The sequence below is a fragment of the Aspergillus homomorphus genome (genome assembly GCF_003184865.1).
Source record: "Aspergillus homomorphus CBS 101889 unplaced genomic scaffold BO97scaffold_1, whole genome shotgun sequence".
Classification (NCBI taxonomy): Eukaryota; Fungi; Ascomycota; class Eurotiomycetes; order Eurotiales; family Aspergillaceae; genus Aspergillus; species Aspergillus homomorphus.
The window spans coordinates 1,006,002-1,022,369 of NW_020291887.1; the positions used below are offsets into that span (position 1 = coordinate 1,006,002).

Consider the following 16,368-nt stretch of genomic DNA (forward strand, 5'->3'; position numbering starts at 1 on the left):
CCCCCGACGAATGCAACACTTTCTAACTTCTACTTAGTACATAGTGCAATTTAACGGTGCCCCCCTTGGATTGAAGTCATTGGACCGCCGCCCGCCCGCCGGGTGAGACATTGAAACAACTTGCCCCACGTCGAATTATCCTGCATCATCCATAGTGAAGTCTAGTCTAGTGGGATTCTTTCTCTCTTTCTGCCTTCCAGACTCAAGGAAAGAAAGAAAGAAAGATACAAGACACTGTCGCTGCGAACCCTTCCAGCTTTATTTGATCTCACATTCTTGCCGGGACGATCCATGCACTGCAGAAAATGTTCCTGGCGCTATTCCTCGCATCCTAGACGCTACCGTACTCGGATGCACCCAAGGTGCTCCTGGCGCATTCCTCATCTCCCCTTCCCCTCTCTTCGCCATTATGGCTCCCTCTACTGTCTTTTCCTACTGGCGTCGCGATCACCGCCGATCGAGCGCCTCCCCCGTTCCGTCTGTTGTGCAGCCCACGGCCAAAGGCTCGGTTTCCAACACACCTCCCCAACTGCCCGTCATTCCTAACAACACCACCACTCTTCCCGCCTTCGCCGACCCCTCAGCAGCCGCGCCAGGATCGAGCCCACCACAAGCAATCGATCCGGCGCCGGATTCGAAAAGAGCAGTGACCGTATCGGCGAGCCCGATTAATGCGCCCGCCCCTTCCTCCGCCAACTTCGCAGTATCCTCCGCGGCGGTCGAGAACCACGCTCAACGCGACTCCAGGTCCGAAGAACGCGATCGAGATCCAGCTCTCACCTCCCTGTCGAACCACTCGCAGCCATCCTCTGCAGCGTCGCGCCCGCACCATGGTGACGGCGAAATTCCGCGAACGAGCTCCCCGTTTCGGCTTTCCATAGGCAAAAATCTCCTTTCATCCAGTCACCAACCTTCCGATCCCCAACCCAAACGATATTCTACTTCCAGTATGCCGTCATCGAGTCACCCGTTCAGGTTCAAGACCTCCCCCGATGGACTACCCGCCGACAAGGTCGCGACATCACAGCGAGATTACAAAAGTGATGGCGGCAGCCATCGCCGCCAGGGAGACAGGGAAACTATGGCGGGGGAACATGGTCACCACAAGTCGGGCAAAACCAGGCTCCATCTACTGAACCCCATGTCCCTGCTCGCCCGACGGCGCTCGCACCAAGTCACCAGCCTACGCACAGTGGATGCCACGAATTCAGCCCGCAACCTGGTTCCGGCCATCCCAGATGATTACGACCCTAGAATCCGTGGGAACATCGTGCACGATTTCTCTGCGCCGCGTGCGCGGCGGAATCTCTCTACCCCGCCGGTTCTGCTACAGGACGGGTACCAGCATTTGAACGAGTCTATCGCACCGTGTGCGGACCAGGCGCTCCACTCTCAACACAATGAGCAAGGAAAGCGGCAAACACAGTATTCGCCTGTGTTCAAGGAACACTTCGAGGACAATCAGAAGGTGTTGCAGGTCGAGAACAAGGCCTATCTGCAGTCCTCCTTGTTAACGGATCCTTCGCTTGCGGGAAGTGCTTCCAGCGCGCTTCCCGTGTTTGCGCGGAAGCTGCCCTCAACGATACCGGAGGAGGATGGGCCTGCGCAAACATCGAATGAACCGGTCGAAGGCGGCGAAGATACACCAGACAAATCATCAACTCACCCGGAGCCTGCCGACGTACACGACGAGGACACCATTGAGATGATGCCGCATCAGTCACTGGGTTTACCCAAGCATCTCAAGAGTAATGCTTCGCGGTTCAGTTTCGATATGAATGGCGTAGAGTCGTCGGCGCAGGAGAAGCTTCTGGAAGAAAAACACAAAGTAAAGGAGGCAGCGAGGAGGGCCAAGGCTCAGTTGGAGGATCCGGGCTTCAGCGATGGCGAAGACTTCGATGCTGACATCCTCGATGATATGTACGACTTCGAAGAAAAGATTCCTGGTGTCAATGTCGATGCAGACGATGAAGACGACGAGTTCCGAGGCTTCTCGGGCACAGGCCAGGTCCTCAACAAGTCTTGGCTGGCTCCCGACCTGTCTCCTGTTGTTGCCAGCCCGCTGACACCCAGGATTCCGGAGTATGACGGCGCCGGGGATTCTACTGCTGCTCCTGTGCCGGAAGTAACCCGAAGTTCCTCGAACGAGGAACCGAGAGTTGTTGTTCCCGAGCAGGGTCTCAGCATTCAATCTCTGCCTACGGCGACTGAATCGTCTGTCGAGACCCCACAGTTGGTACAGAGTGCGCATCCTGTGGCTCCACAGCCGATCGATGACGATGATGATCTGTACTTCGATGACGGGGAGTTTGGTGACCTGACCACTGGGGGCGAGAAATTCGATGAGTCGGTGTTTGACGATGAAACTAGTCACTTATATGAGCGGAAGCCAGTTGCTCCACAGCCCAGTCAGGGGGGCGTTCAGGGTACTCACTTGTATGAGCAGAAGCCGGTCGCTCCGCAGCCGGTTCCAGAAGATGATGATTTATACTTCGACGACGGGGAGTTCGGTGACCTAACCACTCAGGGCGAGACGTTTGATGAGTCTATCTTTGACGACGAAACAAGTCATTTGTATGAGCGGAAGCTGGTAGCTCCACGGTCGGTTTCCGATCCCTCAATAAAGGTGGACGATAATGAGGCCTCTTCGAGTCTCGCGGTGCATGAGGAGACACAGGCGGAGGCCAATGGCGGTCTCAGACATGCCCCCAGCATAGCAAGCGAGTATCAAGCAGGCTCGTCTAGAATGTACAGTCATACCCTTGGGGCTCTCACGGACCTTGCGCCCTCAAAGTCCCATGGTGGAGTGTTGTCCGAGTACAATCTCGGGGCCTTCCACGACGCTTTGGCCAAGGTAGCCAACGACACATCCCTGCATGAGAGATTCGGGCGCTCAGTGAGCATTAGCGAGCGTTCCGTGGGCCAGACAAGCACGGCGCAAACGATGGACACGCCTTCCGGCCTGGTATCGGACGACAGTCATTTGAGCCAGGCTATTGACGGGATGGGCTTCGACGAGGTGTTAGACGATTTTGACTATGACGACAATGACGCCTTTTTGTATGACGACCCGATCATTGCCGCTGCCAATGCTGAGGCGCTCGAAAATGACGATGACGGTTTCTACGGTCAAGAGTTTGGGTTTTACGCGCAATCCCTCGGGGCCTGCAGCACGGAGCTCACCAGCGGCGGCTACTTTGGTCCCCGTGGCGCCGAAGGTATCTCACGCAGCTTCAGCAGTCGAGGCAAGTTTCGAGAACCCAGTCTCACGCCGATCACTGAGCGGAGCGAGTGGAGTACCCGCAACTCGGTCATTTCGCTGACAGCTCACGGTGCCGCGCACTCGAACCCAGCGCTGCCGAGTCCCGGCTTGGCTCAGTTGGTTGATCTGGCTGGCAGCATGGATGATGAGATGTCGCTGAGCGCCTTGATGCGACTCCGACGGGGCGCCTGGGGTGGGAGCAATGGAAGCCTCCGCAGTAGCAGCGGCAGTCCACCGCCCTATCTCCATTCGTCGTCGAACCGGGCGAGTTTCGTCTCCGATGCGAGTCCCACGGTATATACGGCTCCTCCCGATATGTTCGGTACCTCCGGGGTTGCCGAGTCTCCTATTGAGAGATCAGAGAAGCTTCGGTGGTCCCAGGCCTCCACCGAACAGCGTGTGGAACCTTGTATGGTTGGTGAGGAGAATTCTTCCTCTGTATGATTGTGCAAGAATGTCCCTCGCGGACGGTGCTGCAGAGAGTGAACTACAGGTGAGCCCATAATGGTATATAGCTCATGTTGGTCAAATCTCATAGGATGTCTGTGATTTTTGTCATACTTTACGATGTCATGCCCAATATATAATACTTTTCTTGCCGTGAAGAGGCAGCAGCGACCTGTACTTGTTATTAATGAGATGATGAAGATTTGCCAGTACCCATGATCAATCAAGCGCGCGGGGGAGAGGTCGTCTGACACGGAGTAACCCTGTTGCTCCAGGATTTAGTCCGGCGGGGGTTCTCTTTTTACTTCTATAAGGCTCTGTTGCAGCAGGGCTGTCCAGCTGCGTGTTGCACTTGATGTCATCGGGGCCCACGTGCCCTGCCGCAAAAACCCGGCCCGGGAAATGCTCATAGCCGGGTGTGGCGGTGCAGCTGCTTGACCGCAACCGGGAAGTCCGGCCCGCCTGGCAAGTACTGCTGGGCACCATCGCTGGGCACCTCCCGCTTCAAGATTGGGCAAATTATTATTCCCTCGGCCCGCACAGGCGGGAGTCGCGGTGAAACAAGCAACCACGAGATGAGTCAGCTGTGGCTGCTAGACAGAGAACCTGAAAAGGGCCTCAGCCACATCTGCGCTGGCCGTCATAGCCGTACCTCCGTAGTTCTCGGCAAACCTCTGTCCAGTTCCAGTGCCAGTGCCAGTGCCAGTTCCCTCTTCCATCTCATCCCAGTTCCATCCGTCTTCTCTCTTCCCTTATTCCCTTATTCCCTTTAGTACTCCACCACAACAGAGGTTACCCCTCTTGAACCCCTTTGCTTTTTTAGAGTGTGTTCACTCTCTGATGAGTCCCGTTTTTGCTCAGGTGCTACGGCAACAATAGTCGACACCTGCTTTCGATTCCTAGATCTCTCCCAGCGTGCGTGTTCCTTTGGTCCGCCGAAAAAAATCCCGCAGCGATGACCGCAACATGAAGCTCTAGCTAACCTGTCAATCGACGCGTTTTTAGATCAAAGGACTGCTTCTTGCAACCTCTAGTCGTGTTACGTTCATATTCAGCTCTTTGCAAATCGTATTAAGAAAATTCCCGCCATGTTTCGCTCTACAGCCGTCAGGGCGGCCAACAGCGGTATGCGCTCCGCCTGCACACGATCTTTCTCCCTCGCTTCCAGCGCCAGAAATGCTTCTTTCCGCAGCTCAAAACTCGGCTTGACCACCCGCCGTCCCCTGGCGGTGGTCAACAGCAAAAGACACTACGCCCAGTCCGCCGAGGGCGTCGATGCCAATGACTCCTTCCTTTCTGGCAACACCGCCAACTATATCGATGAGATGTACGTGGCATGGAAGAAGGACCCCTCCAGCGTCCACATCTCGTGGCAAACGTATTTCAAGAACATGGAGGAGGGCAAGATGCCCATGTCTCAGGCTTTCCAGCCTCCTCCCACGCTCGTCCCTACCCCTACGGGCGGTGTCCCCCAAGATATGCCCGGCGAGGGTCTGGGCTTTGCCGCCGGTACCGACGTGACGAATCACCTGAAGGTCCAGCTTCTGGTGCGTGCCTATCAGGCCCGTGGTCACCACAAGGCCAAGATTGACCCTCTGGGTATCCGTGGTGAGGCCGAAGCCTTCGGCTACAACAAGCCCAAGGAGCTCGAGCTCGACCACTACGGTTTCACCGAGCGTGATCTCGATGAGGAGTTCACTCTTGGACCCGGTATCCTGCCCCGCTTTGCTACCGAGAGCCGCAAGAAGATGACCCTGCGCGAGATCATCGCTACATGCGAGAAGATCTACTGCGGATCCTACGGTGTTGAATACATCCACATCCCCGACCGTAAGCCTTGCGACTGGATTCGTGATCGCTTCGAGATCCCCGAGCCTTACAAGTACTCCGTCGATGATAAGCGCCGGATTCTCGACCGCTTGATCTGGTCCCACAGCTTCGAGTCCTTCCTTGCTACCAAGTTCCCCAACGATAAGCGTTTCGGTCTGGAGGGTTGCGAGACCCTGGTCCCCGGTATGAAGGCTTTGATCGACCGCAGTGTTGACTACGGTATCAAGGACATTGTCATCGGTATGCCCCACCGTGGTCGTCTGAACGTCCTCTCCAACGTCGTCCGTAAGCCCAACGAGTCCATCTTCAGCGAATTCGCTGGATCTGCCGAGCCGTCCGACGAGGGCTCCGGTGATGTCAAGTACCACCTGGGTATGAACTTCGAGCGCCCGACCCCCTCGGGCAAGCGCGTCCAGCTTTCTCTCGTCGCCAACCCCTCCCACTTGGAGGCCGAGGACCCCGTTGTGCTCGGAAAGACCCGCTCCATCCAGCACTACAACAAGGACGAGAAGGACTTCGACTCCGCCATGGGTGTCCTTCTGCACGGTGATGCCGCCTTTGCCGGTCAGGGTGTCGTCTACGAGACCATGGGCTTCCACTCCCTTCCTGCCTACTCCACTGGTGGTACCATTCACATCATCGTGAACAACCAGATCGGTTTCACTACCGACCCCCGTTACTCTCGTTCCACCCCCTACTGCTCCGATATCGCCAAGTCCATCGACGCTCCCGTCTTCCACGTCAACGCCGATGATGTTGAGGCTGTCAACTATGTCTGCCAGGTTGCCGCTGACTGGCGCGCTGAGTTCAAGAGCGATGTCGTCATTGACATTGTCTGCTACCGTAAGCAGGGTCACAACGAGACCGATCAGCCTTCGTTCACCCAGCCCTTGATGTACAAGCGCATTGCTCAGCAGAAGGCTCAGCTTGACAAGTACGTCGAGAAGCTGATCGCCGAAGGTACCTTCACCAAGGAGGACATCGACGAGCACAAGAAGTGGGTCTGGGGCATGCTGAACGACAGCTTCGACCGCAGCAAGGACTACCAGCCTTCCGGCAAGGAGTGGCTCACCTCGGCCTGGAACGGCTTCAAGACTCCCAAGGAGCTGGCCAACGAGGTTCTGCCTCACCTCCCCACCGGTGTTGACACCTCTCTGCTGCAGCACATCGCTGGCAAGATCAGCGGTGCTCCTGAGGGCTTCACTCTCCACCGCAACCTCAAGCGTATCTTGGCCGGCCGCAAGAAGACCGTCGATGAGGGCAAGAACATTGACTGGGCTACTGCTGAGGCTCTTGCCTTCGGCTCTCTCGTGTCTGAGGGCTACCATGTCCGTGTCTCCGGTCAGGATGTTGAGCGTGGTACTTTCTCCCAGCGCCACGCTGTTCTTCACGACCAGGAGAACGAGGCTACCTACACCCCTCTCCGCGACATCTCTGAGAAGCAGGGCAGCTTTGTTATCTCCAACTCCTCCCTCAGTGAATTCGGATGGTAAGTTCTTATTGTCCAACTGAACGATTGAAGCGTTCTTCCATATGCTGACTTGTACACAGTCTTGGTTTCGAATACGGTTACTCCCTGACCTCCCCCAACGCTCTTGTCATGTGGGAGGCCCAGTTCGGTGACTTCGCCAACAACGCCCAGGTCATTATTGACCAGTTCATCGCTTCCGGAGAGTCGAAGTGGCTTCAGCGCTCTGGTCTTGTGGTGTCTCTGCCCCACGGCTACGATGGCCAGGGTCCTGAGCACTCTTCTGGTAGAATGGAGCGTTGGCTGCAGCTTTGCAACGAGGAGCCCCGCATCTTCCCCTCCCAGGACAAGCTTGACCGCCAGCACCAGGACTGCAACATGCAGATTGCCTGCATGACCAGCCCTGCCAACCTCTTCCACATCCTGCGTCGCCAGATCCACCGTCAATTCCGCAAGCGTAGGTTTCCCTTTCTTGATTGTTCTGACTCAGGCTAATTTGGACTACAGCCCTTGTTCTCTTCTTCTCCAAGTCGCTCCTCCGTCACCCCATTGCCCGCTCTGACATCGAGGCCTTCACTGGCGACTCTCACTTCCAGTGGATCATCCCCGATGAGGGCCACGGCAAGGAGATCGATGAGCCCGAGAAGATCGAGCGTGTTATCCTGTGCTCTGGCCAGGTGTATGCCACTCTTCAGAAGCACCGTGAGGCTAACAACATCCGCAACACCGCCATCACCCGCATCGAGCAGCTGCACCCCTTCCCTTGGGCTCAGCTGAAGGAGAACCTTGACAGCTACCCCAACGCCCGCAACATCGTCTGGTGCCAGGAGGAGCCCCTGAACGCCGGTGCCTGGAGCTACACTCAGCCTCGTATTGAGACCTTGTTGAACCAGACCGAGCATCACAACCGTCGCCACGTCCTCTACGCTGGTCGTGCCCCTAGTGCCTCTGTGGCCACCGGTCTCAAGTCCGTCCACTTGAAGGAGGAGCAGGATTTCCTCGAGGATGCTTTCAACGTTCACCAGGAGCGTCTTAAGGGCGAGTAGAGTGTTTTTGGATTGTTTTTCTTGGTTTGGCGGGGGAGCTAGTCTGTGTCAACTCATTTAGGTCTTCATTGTATGGTTTTTCCTTTGTCTACAAAGCATAGTGTACGATGGTTATACAACAAGTCATGCTTGCGTGTGTCAGGGTTCTGGTGTGTTGATTTTGCACACGTTAGAATGGTTTGGCCTGTCGAGTCCTTGCATGTGCTCAGCACGCGCGTGTAAATTACAGACATTGATTATAAATTTTCTGAGGCTTTGGTCCATTTATGAGCATCACATATTTCACGGGTATTTTGTAGCAGGACTCGATCCGGACAAATGATGTCATTTCAGATCTTGACTTTCGGATCTGACTAATGAATGTTCTTGCCTGAGAAGGCAGGCTGCAATCACCTGATGGGGCTCATTCTTCTCCGCACCGCAAGCCGCAGCAGAGCACTATCTTCACCACTCCAACTCCTGCTTCTGAGTTGCCTGGTGCGCTTATGGTTTTTCTAGTGAAGGATCGCACCAGCAGCAAGTTCTCGGTCTCCTATTCATTCAAGTAGTTGAATACCTCTGTCAATCTCACTCGGACTGAGTGTCGAACAGACGCTTCAAGAGGCAGTCCTCTACCTACCCTCGTTTATCGTCCGATCTTCCTCTTTTCTCTCTTACTCTCTCCTCTCTCCTCTCTCTGTCCCCTTTTTATTACAATTCTCAAACCCACCATGTCTGCCACAATCCCAGCGAGTCTTTCAACGACCACCTCAGCCCATCTCAATCCCACGACGACAACAACGACAACAACGACCACGACCACCACGACCACCAAAACCCGCCAGACACGAACCAACCCCTCCCGCACATCCAGGACCCAAACCCGCTCCTCCTTCGCCTTCGGCCACGGCTCCGCCCTGCATGCCGACAGTAACTCGGCCGCCGCCACCCCGATGCCCCATGGCTTCTACCCGGCCCTCACGCACTTTACGGACGCTATCACGGCCCTGCCGCGCGAATTCCGGCGTCACAACTCGCTGCTGAAAGAGGTCGACGCCAAGGCTTGGGCCCTCGAGGATAATCTGCTGCAATTGCTGAAGGCGAGCGCCGAGTCCAGGCCCACCGAGGTGGAGGAGACTTCCGGGCCGATGTCGGTGTCGGCCGTGTCGGTGCCTGGTTTGGATGGTTTGGGGGTTGGTGTTGGTGTCGGTTCGTTGGTATGTCTCTTTTTACATGTTCTCGAGGAAGTGTTTGTGGGAGGCTTTTTGTCTTCGTTTGCTGTCTGGTTTTTCATTTGCTCTCGCGGCGGTGGATATGTGATTCAGGTTGAGACTTTGTTCCTCGCTCTGCGATAAGGCAGACGGACGGTCGTCGACAATCCTCGGTACTCCGGATCATATGCTAACGAGCTTTTTTGCTCCGAATTCTACAGGCCCCCTCCGAACCCTCCGCCAGCAAGAACCGCCGCCTCCTCTTCGACCGCGTCCGCCACACGCTGTCGGATCTGATGATGACGGCCGACGAGAAAAATCACGTCATCTCGAACGCAAACGACGAGCTCGATCGCCAGCTGACGCGGCTGGATGCGGTCTTCCCCTTCATTGCGGGCGAGGTCAGTGACGAGGCCCGGTTGGGTAGCTTGTCGCACTGGGCGTATTCGAATCGGTTGTTGGGCGTGGGCGCTGCCGCGAAGACGACGGAGCGGCCCCGGCGCGAGGCTACCTCGTCTGGGAAAGCGGAGTTGGCACATGGGCATGCACATTCACATGGACATGGGCATGGCAGTGGACATGGGGCTGGTCATGACGGGGATGGTGGGGTCGGGCCGTCGCGGGGTGAGGCGAGGCGGGAGGCGGCCATCGCGAGGAGACAGCGTCGGGGGGGTGCTGGTGCTGGCGCCGGGCAACAAGGTGCTGGTCATGCGGATTCCGATCTGGATGAGTTGGCTAGGGGCTCTGGCGGTGGTGGAGGTGGTGGTGGGGGTAGAAAGGGTGGACAGAGTGGAAAGTCTAGAGGAGGGGCGGGTGCTGCTGCTGCTGCTGCTGCTGCTGCTGGGCAGGGAGGTGTTCAGGCTGGCGAGCATGTCGGTGGCGCTGGGCAGGGAGGCAGTACTTCTGGTCAGGCGAAGCGGCGGAAAGTCGAGAGGCCGCCGCCGGTCGACACTGGGGCTGCGATGGAGAGATCGGCGAGCGGCGCCGGTGCTGCTGGTGCTGCCGCTGGCGGTGGTGCTGGAGGACGGGCGGGATTCAAGGATGTAGATGCTACTGGTGGTGCTGGCGGTCCTGCTCCTACCAAGAAGAGATCCCGCGCACCGAATGCCAATGCGGCTTCACGGAAGAGGTAGGCTGCGATCCTTTCTCTTTTGTTATGATGTTTGCTCATGCAGTCACTGCAAAAAACAAACCCTTTATCGTTGCACGGATTCATACTGACTGGCTTCAAACAGAAACAATCCAGGCAACTCTACCACCGATTCGCCGGTCCTTGCTCCGTCACCTGTTGTCGCTGCAGCCACGATCCCACGCAACGCGGCCAGTCCAGGCCCTGGTGCGGCGCGGCCACAGTCTTCTCGTACGCAGCAGAATGCCGTTCAAGCAACTAACGGCCGTCAGCGCCCATCGTCATCTGCGTCAAATCGTGTTACAGGCAACAGTAAGTGGTGGTGGTTCATTTGTGCTCGATCACAACCTGACTGACACCTGTGCAGACAAAACAGCCGAGACAAAGACCGTCGTCAAGGAAAGCACATCCAAACCCGAAGCCACCCCCAGCTCAGTCAATGAGACCCCACGCGAGACGGCCGACGAGGCCGTGGATGTGGCGAAGATGCCCGTGCCCGTAAGCACCAAGCGCGAAGACACGGACGGCAGCAAACCGGCTCCCTCCATCGAACCAGACGAGACACCAGTCGCCCCGGTCACGGCGGCTCCCGTTCCCGCCCCGAACCCACCACCCAAGGGCCGCTCCTCCAAGACCTCCACCCCAGTGCTGTCCACCTTCACCGAAACCGCGTCCACGACCACGCAGCGCGTGCGTCCCACCCGCAGCACGGACCCCGCCCCGGCCACCGCTGCCACAACCAAACGCTCGCACAAGAAGAACGGTAGCGTGCCCGTGGTGGTGCCTCAGCGGCCGCCGTCCGAGGACGAGGAGTCCCTGCACGAAGGCGACGACGAGGACGAGGACGGCGAGCCGCGCTACTGCTACTGCAATGAGATCAGCTTCGGCGAGATGGTGGCGTGCGATAACGATGCCTGTCCGCGCGAGTGGTTCCATCTGTCGTGTGTGGGGCTGACCAAGCCGCCTGGCAAGAATGGTATGTTCTTTCTTTCTTCTTCTTTCGGTTTGTTTATGATCTGGGTGGATGGTCTTTTGCTAACTTGGCCTTAGTGAAATGGTATTGTAACGAGTGCAAGGATAATATGCGACGGAGTCGTAGCGGGCGTTAAATTTGGCTTGTCCTGACCTTATTCTAATGGGCATTACTCTGGAAGAGGATGGTGTAAATCGAGTTATAGACTGGGAACAAGGGGTAGCATTTGTACTTGCATCTTGGGGAGCACCGGGCTCCATATGGCTCTACTAGTGTGAGATAACACATCGTGGCTGTGCCGTATAAGATTTCGGGCCATCCGCCACACTGGCACTACCCTTTAGTGAGCTTATTCCGGTGTCTATCAATTGATTTCAGTTCATACCTACGCAAAAGTATAAGGGCGTATGAAGGCGGGCGCGGGGGTTTCATCACGAACGGAGGGCTTCCATTTCGGCTAGATCAGATATTCTATTTTATACATGGACAGCCGACGTGATTGATCTAGTATCACGTACTCTGTCTGTTGTCTACTGATGGAACTGTGTAGGGCTTTTGGTCGTCCCAGCCTGGCTGGAGGGGATCAAATATTGCGAGAGGCATTTTGTTAGAACACGTATGTGGACTAGTCCGTCAGAGTCTGTGTTGTATGAAAGAGAGATAAGATGGAGAAAGTGAGAAAGTGCAGCGACGAGCTATGAATGAGCAGTGGTCTAAATTCCTTCCTGGCTCTGCGACATCGACTTCTTCCTCACGCGAACCGACCAGATATGTCATTCAAGCATGCAACGACCGCGTCTCGGGACCCTGAGGTTCTTTCTGCGCTTAATGCAGTTGGGCGTCTCTATTGGGCGTATGGAAAACACAAGCGTGCTGAGGAGTTGTACACGAGTGCACTTGTTCGGGCGAGAGACAATCCTCGGTCCAAGTCATATTTCCACCCTGCAGTCTGTGCACAACATTGGAGTTCTGTGTCAGGACCAGGGCGATCTGAAATCTGCTGAGGAGATGTTCCAGCGGGCGCTGGAGGGACACGAAATGGCTTCAAATGAAGATGACGGCAGTCCTCCCATGGAGACCCTTGATACACTACAGAGCCTCGCAAATCTCTATCGAATTCAGAACCAATTAGAGAAAGTGGAGCACATGTGCCAACGAGCACTGAGTGGTTATAAGAAAGCTCTGACCGCAGATCATCCCTCGACGCTGAATGCCATCCACAATCTTGGAAATATCTACTGGGCTCAACACCAGCTAGATGCTGCATAGGCAATGTATCAACAAGCCTTGAAAGGTAAAGAACGGGCCCTTGGTCAAGATCATCCCTCGACGCTCGACACGATCCATAATATCGGAGGCATCTATTCCGAACAGGGACGACTCCAGGACGCCGAAGAGATGTATCAGCGCGCGCTGATAGGCAAGAGGGAATGCGCTTGGCCCCGAACATGCTTCTGTTTTCGATACCATGTTCAACATCAGCCGGTTATATTGGATTCAGGGCAACGCGGCAGCAGCCGAGGCAATGTACCAGCAAGTGCTGACTGGTCAAGAAAAAGCTTCCAGTGCCGACCATGCCTCTACTATACATACCGCTCACCACCTCCGTAACTTCTACTCTGCACAAGGCAAGTTTTCAGAGGCTGGAGTGATGTACCGACGAGCCCTCGATGGCTATGAGAGGACCCTAGGATCTGACGACAGGATGACCCTGGAATCTGCGCATACCCTTGCCGTCAACAGGACAATCTAGCAGAGGCAGAAGCTTTATTCAAGCGCGTACTGTCTGGGAGGAAGAAGACCCTAGGTGCCGGTATCGCGCCCGTGCTCGCCGTGTTGAACAATCCCGCCAATATCTACAGACACCAAGGCAAGCAGAAGGAAGCAGAAGACATCTATTACTCGGTCTCGAGTGGCTTTACAGCCATAAGCCCCGGCCATCCCTCGGCGCTCGGGGCCATGAACAATCTCGGCGTCATTTATCAAGACCCAGGCAAATATAAGATGGCCGAGCGAGTCCTCCAGCAGGTGCTGATCGACTACGAGAAACGGTTCAATCGAAACCATATTTCCACTCTGGATACGGCGTGTAACCTTGGAGACCTCTACCGGGTCCAGCGGAAGGAACAAAAGGCAAGAGAGATATACCAGCAGGCACATGCAGGCTTCGAAAAGACACTGAGTCCTGATCATCCTAAGACTCGAGAGACGGTGGATAAATTAGAGCCTTTATCAAAGTCTCCGAGGTCTCGCGCGCGCGAAGGAATATTTGAGTTTCTCCATGGAAGTTGATGACACTCACTTCTGAGACATCACGAGCAAATCGAATTTTAAATAACGTTGGTTGTCTTGACTCGGGTCAACCCAGTTCGCCTCATGGGCTTGACACTCCTGTTCTCTAGAAGCTTGATCAAGCTACATCCGGAGACATACATACATCAATGGGCTTGGATTTGGCTGGGTAGCCGAGGAATGACACTAAACCTGAGGTCTCAGGATTCTTGTCTGCAGATGCAGTCAACAATAATTCTTCAATTTAACTAACAAGAGGCATGACAGATTCTGCTAATCAATCAACTATCGCACTACGCTGACGCTTCGATTCTAAGACGAAGGTTGCAATGGGAAATAAGGCCCCGCCATGATCTTAAAATTTTGAGCGCTGCTCTTCCGGGAAGTATACATTGACCGATCTTCCACAGAATGTCTCAAGTCAACAAGCACTGCCATGTAAGTGCCTGGGCAGGCCACTTTATAGTTCCCTGGATAGCATCCTCCCCTCCCATAGAGAGTCCAGTCGTTCGACTCTCAGTTCAGCATTCAAGAGAGTTTGCTTAATTTCCTGTTGTTGGGGATAGAGGATAATATTCCAGTTATATAAGTAGATGGTATAATGTTTGATTAGAAAACAGTTCTTTGATTCAGTACACAGCTCGTGACAGGTTCAAACATACACTATTGAATACCTGAGGCATTATCTTCAACAAATAAGCACCTAATTTAACACCTACGTTCCAACACTTCAAAACAGGCTTTCAGATTTGTCGGGGTAGTATCAACAATCAAACTGGGATTTTAACAACTATATACAATGAGGTGGCGTCCTGATCCACGGATGAAGAACCTAGTTAGCTCCCATGTGGCACGGAAGCTTATTTTTGATTGTAGGGTCATAACGACATAAACCAGGCGCAACCTTCAACAAATGTCTTCATGGTGTAGTGGTTATCACGTGGGTCTCATATCATCCGAATATGACTTGGAAGCTTCAACTTCCGGGATATCCCAAGGCCGGGAGTTCGATCCTCCCTGAGGACATGTGTTTTTGTTTTTGGTGGAGATTCTTCGGTGGTGGTTGGTGGGGTAGGTTAGTCTGGTTTATAGTGGATGCTAAGACTGAGTTAGGCTGGGAAGCTGAAGGGAAGGGGGATCCGGGGGTTCTCCCCCGGGACGTTTATATTCGTGGTACTGTATATGTGGAGTGAGGGTATGCTGGATGTTTGTGGTTGAGTCTGATCTTGGAATTGGAGGGTTGGGGGGGGGGGGGGCGCTTTGTTTAACGATTGAGGCGCGAGCGAGCCGTTAAGTGTTCATTTCAGTCAGTCAGATCTAGCCGTTCTACATACATACAAGCACAGCAATCATCTCCCATACCCCCAAATTCATGGATATCAGGGATAAGCATCAGGCAGCCCGTCTCATCCGATGTCCGCCCTCCCCAGCCGCCGAAGCAGATGCTGTAGCCGAAGCAGCAACAACCTCCCCCTCCAATCGCCTCCGTAACTCCTCATACCGCTCCCCGCTGCCCCTCCCAGCACCCTCCTCTCCCATCCGATTCCTGGCTGAACCACCGCCCCTACCGGAATCCTGCTCCCCGACCACCCACCCCGGCACCCGCCACCTATATCCCCCGGGCACGAAAAACAGAGGCAGCACCTCCGTCCGCCACGCCAGGCCCACGGCCCACCCCACCACCGCTGGCAAGAGCATGTTCGGGAACTGCGAGAGGGCTAGCTGCGCGGCGATCAGGTAGGTCGTTGATTTGTCTGTTAGGGTGATGGCGAGGTTATTCTTGTTGGTCGGTTGTTGCGGGATGGTTTCGTTTGTTGTGGTTGGAGCTGGGGATGCGGCGGGGGCGCTGGTGCTCGTGGTGATGCAGTACCGGACTGTGCTAGGAATCGAGGCGTGATACTGCGCCAGTAAGGCGAAGAGCGTGGCTGTTGGGCCTGAGGGGAGGTAATTGAGTTTCGTGAGCGTGAGGGGCCGGAGGACTAGTGTCAGGAGGAGGGGCGGGAGGAGCGTTGTCGCTGGGAGGGTCGTGAGGATGAAGGTCTATTTTACATTAGTGGTTAGGTTAGTTTTGTTGTTTCTTGTGTTTGATGGGCTGGATGGATTGTGTTCGAGCGGTGAAGAACGTACGGCCATCTTGCGCTTCCCCCATGCGCGCTCAACCACCCGCACATGGTACGCCAGCATCGCCGCGAACAGCGCCTCCGTCGAGTTGGCGAACCCCGCCACTTGCCATACGGCCATCCGCCAGAATTGTCCGTACGGCCAGATGTGCGGCGTCACCTGCAGGTTGACCAGGTGCTTGATATCGAAGATCGCTAGTGCCACGGATGCTGCGATCGTGTAGATCAGCAGGACCTTCGACACTGGTGCGTTGGTTAGCCCGGAGGTTAGCATCCTGGCTCGACTCGACTCTGTGGTCGTCGGTGGTTGGTGGTCGTTCTCCGCTGCGCTTTTTGTTTGGTAGGAAGGTCTATAGCATGAGGGGTGGATGGTCTCTGGTGATTGTCGCGGAGCGAGTGGTGCGGAGATGTGGAAGGAGAGGAAGTCGGTTGAGTTGACGATGGCCACGTCGCGCCAAAACGGCGCCGCGCGCGGGCCGAGGCTATGAGGGGCTCGGCATGCCGATTAGCTCTTGCTTTCACTTTCAGTAGGTAGCTAGTAGCTAGTGACTAGTTATATTTAACATCGTTTTTGGGCTTATATGTCTAGTTTTATCATACATGGGTGTCCG

The 16,368-nt window shown here is 55.3% G+C and overlaps 6 protein-coding genes and 1 non-coding gene across 7 annotated transcripts; 6 read left to right on the forward strand and 1 right to left on the reverse strand.

Moving 5' to 3' along the window:
• Positions 1-85: 85 nt before the first annotated feature.
• Positions 86-3,989, forward strand: BO97DRAFT_402053 (uncharacterized protein). The gene has a single exon (XM_025694404.1). The coding sequence runs from the start codon at positions 410-412 to the stop codon at positions 3,704-3,706; it is 3,297 nt and encodes a 1,098-aa protein (XP_025556645.1). The 5' UTR covers positions 86-409; the 3' UTR covers positions 3,707-3,989.
• Positions 3,990-4,402: 413 nt separating this feature from the next.
• kgd1 (alpha-ketoglutarate dehydrogenase KGD1) lies at positions 4,403-8,307 on the forward strand. Its single transcript, XM_025699611.1, has 4 exons — positions 4,403-4,624; positions 4,715-7,028; positions 7,091-7,464; positions 7,515-8,307. Exons 2-4 carry the CDS (start codon positions 4,798-4,800, stop codon positions 8,051-8,053), a joined length of 3,144 nt encoding a protein of 1,047 aa, XP_025556646.1. The 5' UTR covers positions 4,403-4,624; positions 4,715-4,797; the 3' UTR covers positions 8,054-8,307.
• A 202-nt stretch (positions 8,308-8,509) lies between these two features.
• BO97DRAFT_467052 (putative PHD finger domain protein (Ing1)) lies at positions 8,510-11,728 on the forward strand. Its single transcript, XM_025699612.1, has 5 exons — positions 8,510-9,249; positions 9,465-10,372; positions 10,479-10,684; positions 10,740-11,348; positions 11,423-11,728. Exons 1-5 carry the CDS (start codon positions 8,764-8,766, stop codon positions 11,479-11,481), a joined length of 2,268 nt encoding a protein of 755 aa, XP_025556647.1. The 5' UTR covers positions 8,510-8,763; the 3' UTR covers positions 11,482-11,728.
• A 400-nt stretch (positions 11,729-12,128) lies between these two features.
• Positions 12,129-12,614, forward strand: BO97DRAFT_419732 (uncharacterized protein; the record flags this gene model as incomplete). The annotated part of the gene is made up of 1 exon (XM_025696588.1): positions 12,129-12,614. One exon carries the CDS (start codon positions 12,129-12,131, stop codon positions 12,612-12,614), a length of 486 nt encoding a protein of 161 aa, XP_025556648.1.
• Positions 12,615-12,813: 199 nt separating this feature from the next.
• BO97DRAFT_419733 (uncharacterized protein) lies at positions 12,814-13,637 on the forward strand (the record flags this gene model as incomplete). Its single annotated transcript, XM_025696589.1, has 2 exons — positions 12,814-12,993; positions 13,050-13,637. The coding sequence occupies 2 exons, from the start codon at positions 12,814-12,816 to the stop codon at positions 13,635-13,637; spliced, it is 768 nt and encodes a 255-aa protein (XP_025556649.1).
• A 915-nt stretch (positions 13,638-14,552) lies between these two features.
• Positions 14,553-14,663, forward strand: BO97DRAFT_t11. The gene has a single exon. It is a non-coding gene; the product is annotated as a tRNA-Met (tRNA).
• A 366-nt stretch (positions 14,664-15,029) lies between these two features.
• dscB lies at positions 15,030-16,148 on the reverse strand (the record flags this gene model as incomplete). The annotated part of the gene is made up of 3 exons (XM_025699613.1): positions 15,765-16,148; positions 15,206-15,677; positions 15,030-15,169 (listed from the first exon to the last, which is right to left on the reverse strand). The coding sequence occupies exons 1-3, from the start codon at positions 16,029-16,031 to the stop codon at positions 15,030-15,032; spliced, it is 879 nt and encodes a 292-aa protein (XP_025556650.1). The 5' UTR covers positions 16,032-16,148.
• Between the last annotated feature and the right edge of the window lie 220 nt (positions 16,149-16,368).

Coding starts and splice junctions, on each gene's coding strand:
- BO97DRAFT_402053 (XM_025694404.1), top strand. CDS start 410: ATGGCTCCCTCTACTGTCTTTTCCTACTGGCGTCGCGATCACCGCCGA.
- kgd1 (XM_025699611.1), top strand. CDS start 4,798: ATGTTTCGCTCTACAGCCGTCAGGGCGGCCAACAGCGGTATGCGCTCC. Junction 7,029..7,090: donor TCCCTCAGTGAATTCGGATG/GTAAGTTCTTAT, acceptor ACTTGTACACAG/TCTTGGTTTCGAATACGGTT. Junction 7,465..7,514: donor CCACCGTCAATTCCGCAAGC/GTAGGTTTCCCT, acceptor TTTGGACTACAG/CCCTTGTTCTCTTCTTCTCC.
- BO97DRAFT_467052 (XM_025699612.1), top strand. CDS start 8,764: ATGTCTGCCACAATCCCAGCGAGTCTTTCAACGACCACCTCAGCCCAT. Junction 9,250..9,464: donor GTGTTGGTGTCGGTTCGTTG/GTATGTCTCTTT, acceptor CGAATTCTACAG/GCCCCCTCCGAACCCTCCGC. Junction 11,349..11,422: donor CAAGCCGCCTGGCAAGAATG/GTATGTTCTTTC, acceptor ACTTGGCCTTAG/TGAAATGGTATTGTAACGAG.